The 8,481-nt window shown below is 47.0% G+C and overlaps 1 protein-coding gene across 1 annotated transcript; it reads right to left on the minus strand.

The window, feature by feature from the left end:
* LOC125383519 lies at window positions 1-4,390 on the minus strand. The gene is made up of 3 exons (XM_048401843.1): window positions 4,332-4,390; window positions 860-2,614; window positions 1-79 (listed from the first exon to the last, which is right to left on the minus strand). The coding sequence occupies exons 1-3, from the start codon at window positions 4,388-4,390 to the stop codon at window positions 1-3; spliced, it is 1,893 nt and encodes a 630-aa protein (XP_048257800.1).
* Window positions 4,391-8,481: the final 4,091 nt, after the last annotated feature.

The following is an 8,481-nucleotide window of genomic DNA, read 5'->3' on the forward strand; positions in this document are numbered from 1 at the left end:
CTAAGAGTTGAACGATCGGCACCGTTGCCTTCGTGAGGCCGGGGTGTCGCCGGCCATGCGAGAGACGTATATCTTGGTTCTGTGGCAATGGCAGTACCTACCACAGACACCCTGGGACACTGTCCTGGATAGACTACAGTGGTCTCAGTGTGTGAACTGTCTTGTTTGTGTATCATTGCACCCTGACGGTATTTAGCTTGACAGATGACATCAGTACCCCCTGTCACCTGTTTTCGTGAGTACACTGTTTCGTGGTATTTTAATATGACGCCCTGTAAAACAATTTACAACGCCAGCTTCAGCAAGACTGCATGTTATTGTATATATATATATAATGTAGCTCCAACGGACTCATCTTCACTGATCTTGCTGCCCTAATTCCTAGGGTTCAGCGACTAACGGTATCTATCGGGTGATCAGATGGTCAGAGTCGCTGACTTGGTTGATGCATGTCATCGTATCCCATGGGTTAGTTGTGCTATCTCACCTCTGTTCAAAATGTGATGAATGGGGTGAGTGAAATTGTATTTGAGAATGGCGATCTGACTCATTCACTGGTTGCCCGGCCCGTGAAGATCCGGGATAGAATAGGTCTTCACCAACCCATTCTTGCCGTAAAAGGCGAATATGCTTGTCGTAAGTGGCGACTAACGGGATTAGGTGGTCAGGCTCGCTGACTTGATTGATGCATATCATCGATCCCAATTGAGTGAATCGATGCTCATGATGTTAATCACTGGATTGTCTGGCCCAGACTCGATTATTTACAGACCGCCGTCATATAGCTGGAATGTTGCTGAGTGCGGCGTTAAACAACAAAGCAAACAACAGAGTGCCCCCTTGATAGAGCCCCTCTAACCTGGTCACACCTGACACTTGGTGTAGGTCAAGTTGACCCCCCTGGTAGTCCCCCTCTAACCTGGTCACACCTGACACTTGGTGCAGGTCAAGTTGACCCCCCTGGTAGTCCCCCTCTAACCTGGTCACACCTGACACTTGGTGCAGGTCAAGTTGACCCCCCTGGTAGTCCCCCTCTAACCTGGTCACACCTGACACTTGGTGCAGGTCAAGTTGACCCCCCTGGTAGTCCCCCTCTAACCTGGTCACACCTGACACTTGGTGTAGGTGAAGTTGACCCCCCTGGTAGTCCCCCTCTAACCTGGTCACACCTGACACTTGGTGCAGGTCAAGTTGACCCCCCTGGTAGTCCCCCTCTAACCTGGTCACACCTGACACTTGGTGCAGGTCAAGTTGACCCCCCTGGTAGTCCCCCTCTAACCTGGTCACACCTGACACTTGGTGTAGGTCAAGTTGACCCCCCTGGTAGTCCCCCTCTAACCTGGTCACACCTGACACTTGGTGTAGGTCAAGTTGGCCCCCCTGGTAGTCCCCCTCTAACCTGGTCACACCTGACACTTGGTGTAGGTCCAATTGACCCCCCTGGTAGTCCCCCTCTAACCTGGTCACACCTGACACTTGGTGCAGGTCAAGTTGACCCCCCTGGTAGTCCCCCTCTAACCTGGTCACACCTGACACTTGGTGTAGGTGAAGTTGACCCCCCTGGTAGTCCCCCTCTAACCTGGTCACACCTGACACTTGGTGCAGGTCAAGTTGACCCCCCTGGTAGTCCCCCTCTAACCTGGTCACACCTGACACTTGGTGCAGGTCAAGTTGACCCCCCTGGTAGTCCCCCTCTAACCTGGTCACACCTGACACTTGGTGTAGGTCAAGTTGACCCCCCTGGTAGTCCCCCTCTAACCTGGTCACACCTGACACTTGGTGCAGGTCAAGTTGACCCCCCTGGTAGTCCCCCTCTAACCTGGTCACACCTGACACTTGGTGTAGGTGAAGTTGACCCCCCTGGTAGTCCCCCTCTAACCTGGTCACACCTGACACTTGGTGCAGGTCAAGTTGACCCCCCTGGTAGTCCCCCTCTAACCTGGTCACACCTGACACTTGGTGCAGGTCAAGTTGACCCCCCTGGTAGTCCCCCTCTAACCTGGTCACACCTGACACTTGGTGTAGGTCAAGTTGACCCCCCTGGTAGTCCCCCTCTAACCTGGTCACACCTGACACTTGGTGTAGGTCAAGTTGACCCCCCTGGTAGTCCCCCTCTAACCTGGTCACACCTGACACTTGGTGTAGGTCAAGTTGGCCCCCCTGGTAGTCCCCCTCTAACCTGGTCACACCTGACACTTGGTGTAGGTCATGTTGGCCCCCCTTGTAGTCCCCCTCTAACCTTGTCACACCTGACACTTGGTGCAGGTCAAGTTGACCCCCCTGGTAGTCCCCCTCTAACCTGGTCACACCTGACACTTGGTGTAGGTCAAGTTGCCCCCCCCCCCCCCCCCCCCCCTGGTAGTCCCCCTCTAACCTGGTCACACCTGACACTTGGTGCAGGTCAAGTTGACCCCCCTGGTAGTCCCCCTCTAACCTGGTCACACCTGACACTTGGTGTAGGTCAAGGTGGCCCCCCTGGTAGTCCCCCTCTAACCTGGTCACACCTGACACTTGGTGTAGGTCATGTTGGCCCCCCTTGTAGTCCCCCTCTAACCTGGTCACACCTGACACTTGGTGCAGGTCAAGTTGACCCCCCTGGTAGTCCCCCTCTAACCTGGTCACACCTGACACTTGGTGTAGGTCCAATTGACCCCCCTGGTAGTCCCCCTGCTAACCTGGTCACACCTGACACTTGGTGTAGGTCAAGTTGCCCCCCCCCCCCCCCCCCCCCCCCTGGTAGTCCCCCTCTAACCTGGTCACACCTGACACTTGGTGTAGTTCAAGTTGACCCCCCTGGTAGACCCCCTCTAACCTGGTCACACCTGACACTTGGTGTAGTTCAAGTTGACCCCCCTGGTAGACCCCCTCTAACCTGGTCACACCTGACACTTAATGCAGGTCAAGTTGACCTCCCTGGTAGTCCCCCTCTAACCTGGTCACACCTGACACTCCGACTTTTGATTTTTCCCGATTCTCTCCAGGCCTTAGGGGCTCCGTTCTGTCAAGCCATGACTTGCCAGAATGCGTACGTAAGCTTAAATCGAAAAATTGTGATAAGGTCTTGAAACTCGACAGGGGGGTGGGCCTGGGCCCTCCAACCACGTTGGCACTCCAACTCCTCCAACAAGAAGTTGACACGTCGAGACTAAAACTGAAGTATTTTGTGTTCAAAGTTCAAACCCAATTCACAAGGAGGGCTTCCTACAATGCAATATAATATAATGCAATAATTAATGGACAAAAAAAACGGAAAACAACATGTAGGAAAATATTTATATAACGTTATGGATGAAAGTAATTTGGCCTCCCTAATAGAGAAAGCAATATTATCAAAGTCAATGTTCCTTGAGGTTGGCATTGCCGAACGCATAAATATTTTTCTGGAACATATCGAGCCTGTTTAAGGATTTTACTCGCGCTTTAAACAACCGACAGTCTGGACAGTTTGAGTGAGTGAGTGAGTGGGTATTGTTTTATTCCAGCAATATCACGGCGGGGGACACCAGAAATGAGCTCCACACGTTGTACCCATGTCGGGAATCGAACCCGGGTCTTCGGCGTGACGAGCGAACGCTTTAACCACCAAGCTACCCGACCGCCCCTGGACAGTTTGAACGAGTTGGTGATTCGAGTTTAGCGGAGTTCTAAAATTGCTCTGCAAAAAGAAGAAATGCAAAAGTTTTAAAATCGTAAATATCTGACAGAGTGTTGCCGACAAACATACCAAATTAATGCCAAACATGAATTGGTCACCACCATGGATTGAGATTGATTTGTGTGGAAAGAATGTGGTGCCACAGAAATTTGGTGAAAAGATGAAAAAATCGCAACAACACCACCACGTGAGGGCCTGGAGTCGAAAAACAGCAACATCCATGTGCAACATCACTTCAAAATCGTTGGGTTTTCATTTGCACGCAATCATAATCTTACAGCCCAAAGCAACAACGCCATCAGTCGACTGCAAATAAGGGAATCATCTTGAGCTGCAAAGAGGTGAGGTGAGGTGAAATGGGGTTTAACGTCGCGTCCAAGATTATTGCACTTATATAGCGACGTGCATGTACGTGTGTGTGTTTGTGTGGCTGCTTGTACTAGACCAGACTGATGCCGATTTATAGTGCTAGCACACTGAGATACCATGTCGCAGTTAAACATGAATAGCCCACTCAGACACAGTATACTGATTCGGAGCGACCGGTCCTTGTTTTAGCCCCTTAATGCCGAGCGCCAGACAGGGTAACAACAAGTACCATCTTTTAACGTCTTTTAGTATGACGCGGCCGGGGATCGAACCCCGGACCTTCCGCTCTCCGGGCGGACGCTCTAACACTAGACCACGGAGCCGGTCCAGCTGCAGAGAGTTTTCCCACGTAGCATCAAGCACCATTATAAGACTGTAGAACCGTTATCAGGCGCCCGGGACACCGCGTGGCCTTACCAGATCCGGTCGACCACGTATCACTGCCAGAGCACGGGACAGATTCATACGGCTTTGTCACTAACATGAAAGAATCACTACAACTATGCCAATACCAGCATTGCATTGGATATGAGCCCAGACATCGAGGAACCGTTTACGCGCTGAATGGATTCGCGAGCTCGAGGCGTGATTTGGACGGACCTGGTTCATTGGCTGCGACATCAGTGGTGTCAGGGTCACAGAGTATGGCCACAACTGTGTCGGAGACAAGTGTGGTTTAGTGACGAGTCACGCTTCATGCTTCGCCGTGCGGATGGTAGACGCTGGTCGGGGAACGTTATGCGCGAAACTTCATATAGAGAGTGGAAAGATATGGTAGTGGTAGCGTGATGATGTGGGCAGCCATCTCCTACACTGGTAGAACATATTTGGCGCAAGTTCTGGATAATTTAACAGCACAACGTTACACGGATAAGATTCTTCGGCCACACGTCCTACCCACTGTGTAACAAGGGAACATTTTCCAAGAAGACAACCCCGGACCTCACACGGCAAAACTGACAACAACTTTTTTCGGGAATCACAACATCCGGGTCCTGCCATGTGTCTCCGGTCTCCCGATTTATACCCATTCGAACATCAAGATCTGGTTGCATCCATGGTACGGCGATGCCAGTCCTTCGTCCCACGATTGGTCAAACATTAATTCGGCGCGACATGGTCCGAATCGATCTCCAAATGTCAATTTAAGTTAGTCTTTTCCACTTCTACTTTCAGTTCCCAGTTCGGCTAACGTTGCGGGTGGCTTCTGATTGGCGCACACCTCTCTCGATCATATTCCAGACGAGTACTATGGGAAAAGGCCAGGACTCATTGCTGACCATTGCATTCTGGTCATGTATGGTGAGGGTGGTTTTCAGTTACGATATTTGCGTGACTTTGTTAGTACGTCTCCAGGCACGTTCACGCCTTTCCAGCAAGTCCCGCGTGAATCTGGACTTATCTGAACACATCACATGAGACCATCGGTGATTGCCCCAGTTTCATCGCCTTGAACACCATTGGCGTCTGGCTAGAATGTGGCGCTTACAACACGTGGTCGACGAGCATACAGGCGATTTGTAATTGTGACATTGCTGGGTTATAGTGAGTGAGTGAGTTGGGTTGAACGCCGCTTTTAACACTATTCCAGTTATATCACGGCGTGTCAGCTTAATGTGGGAGGAAAGCCCGAAGTGATGCAGGTCTCAGACGTTTACCAATTCGGTGAAACACACGAGCACGGGTATGGTGCTGACAAACCTAGAAACATAATCGGGGCGAACCGAGATTCTAACCCACAATCATAGGTTTCGGGCGTGCCCAAGGGACGCAACTCTGCACAGCGAATCGCGGCGCCTTAGACGACTGCGCCACCCGTGCCCCCTGCTGGGTTATAGCTGGAATCGGCCTTAAACCCAACTTACTCACTCACTCACAGCGTAGAAAAACATGTTTCAGACGTAAACCACAAACTTGGTAAAATCCATGAGTATTGGATTCTGGCCCACATTTTTGCACAGACACCATCCATACCCCTCCCTTGTCTTACATACAGTGAGTGAGTGAGTATTGTTTTAAATTTTGTTTAGCAATACTCCAGCAATATCACAAAATAGAACATATTTTAAGGACACACTACACTTTGATCCCAGCCAAAGGATATCTTTTTTTATGCAGTTGATGTAACAAATTCAACGGATAGGACAGGAAGACCCTAACAAAAGCCGTGGTGATAAATGGGGACTTTCTCTCAGCATCAATAAATCTCAGATTGTCTATTTCAGTACCGGAGTATGTTTACATATTTATGAAAAAAGTATTACAAAGGATCACAGATGAAAGTAGTGTCTTACTACAAATATTGAGGACTAGTGTTCAAACCAAAGCCGTATGGACTCGCGCAACAACAGCATCGGCACAGCACTCACTCACTCACTCACTCACTCACTCACTCACTCAATCACTCACTCAATCACTCTCTATATATGTGGTGGGCTTCCAATGAACGTTTCGGCCGCTTTATTTCACAGCATGGCATTAGCTATTTTGACATTCGGAGCTGAGATTTCGGGATTTCACCGTCTTGAATTTTTCGCAAATGAATCACGTTTCCATGAAAATCTGTTGCTAACAAATTCTGGTTCTGTTACACTAAATTTATTGTTTGTGTACTCCAAAAAGAAATAAAATCATTAAAAAAAGTAGTAAAAGGGTTTGCTTCAAAATTAGTCTACTTACTCGACGAACTTCGAAGCAAACCCGTTTTATTAGTTTATTACAGAATATTAGTTCACTTGTAGATGATGGATAATAACAAACAAAACTAGTCAAGTGTCAGGATGGGTTTACACGAATAGGTGGTGGTAGAGACACCAAAATGTCATGAACTGTGTGTATTTATATTGTGAATATGATATATGTGGATGTGATATGAATCGGTTATTTCTTGTTTGTTGTGTTGGAAAATTTGCTATGGAGTCGGAATGTTTAATTGAATATGGCTTGCCGTGTTACAGCTATAATACATTTAATACATCTTTTCTTTTATGTCGATCTCCTATAAAATTGTCAATTTTGAAAATTCGAGTTCTATTCCAGATTTGTCTTATTTTACTTTTATCTATATCATTAACAGATGTACGAAAACAAATATATTCACTCTAGGAAGTAAAGTAACCGGTCAATGACATCTCTTTTTGAATTTTGAATGGTATGATACATTGTTGAAACTAACTAACTAACCAACCAACCAACCAACCAACCAACTAACCAACCAACCAAGCATCCATCCATCCATCCATCCATACACACACACACACACACACACACACACACACACTTACGCACGCACGCACGCATCCATACATCCATCCATCCACACACCCACACCCACAAACCCCCCCCCCCCCCACACACACACACACACATGCATACATACATACATACATACATACATACATACATACATACATACATACATACATACATACATACATACATACATACATACATACATATATATATATTGGTTTTAAATTGCACCCGTTATGTCATCGGTGTTGTGTTTGTATTATAATTTTCTCACACGTGTACAACAATGTAGAATAGTGTTTGAATCTGCAGAAGTGTATATTATATCTTGTCATTTATGCCAGTGGCGTTTGGTTGAATATATCTATATCTAACATAGTTTTAGTTCTCGATTGATCAGATATGGTTTGCTTCAGTGGAATGCCAAACAATACAATGAAATGGACATTTACAGTCACTTTCATATTCCCCGTAGGCTTCAGTCAAGCAATAAATACTAGTGGTAACTGCCCGTGTATGTAGGCCAGGTACTATTCCAAATCCCCCTTTATTGGTAAAATGAATATGAGTGTGCTCTGCAATGTGGTTGAAAAATGTTGTGAAATGAGATATGATCCCAGACATTCTTCTGCGTAGAATACGTGTTGATTATATGTCTATCCCAATCCCAAAGTCGACAGGTCGAAAGGAAAACCACATGAAGAAATGTATAATTATGATCAAGATTTATCAGAACAAACTTGATTTAGTTGGGGTTTTCTCGACATATCCTTCAGTTATCATGGAAGGGTATGACGTCATCCATCGCATCCTGTCGTCATTATTGTCCAGAGTGACGTCATCCATTGTATCCTGTCGTCATTATTGTCCAGAGTGACGTCATCCATTGCATGATCTGATCATGCCTGTTTCAAAATTTACATCATCGAGAACCTATATAAGTATTAGTCAAGAACTGCCTTCCGATACGAAACTGACCCTACTTTCAAAACTGTTGGTCTAATTAAGTGAAAGTATGTAGGAGCCCGTGCTTGAAGTTTGATACAAGTGGTAAAACCGAGTTGACATCTTGACATAATTACATAAACATTCAAAATGTGAAAACGAATATTTTAATAGTATTGACTGGCTTTATGTTGTTGATCAGAATTCATTTTTGGCATTAGCGAGTAGATGTATATCGGCGGGCTGTGCATGAGGTCACC

Source organism: Haliotis rufescens, unplaced genomic scaffold, assembly GCF_023055435.1.
Source record: "Haliotis rufescens isolate VD_foot unplaced genomic scaffold, xgHalRufe1.0.p SCAF_24, whole genome shotgun sequence".
Lineage (NCBI taxonomy): Eukaryota > Metazoa > Mollusca > Gastropoda > Lepetellida > Haliotidae > Haliotis > Haliotis rufescens.

Coding starts and splice junctions, on each gene's coding strand:
- LOC125383519 (XM_048401843.1), bottom strand. CDS start 4,390: ATGGTGCTTGATGCTACGTGGGAAAACTCTCTGCAGCTGGACCGGCTC. Junction 2,615..4,331: donor GACCGGCTCCGTGGTCTAGT/GTTAGAGCGTCC, acceptor AGGTGTGACCAG/GTTAGAGGGGGACTACCAGG. Junction 80..859: donor CAAGTGTCAGGTGTGACCAG/GTTAGAGGGGCT, acceptor CCATTGCCACAG/AACCAAGATATACGTCTCTC.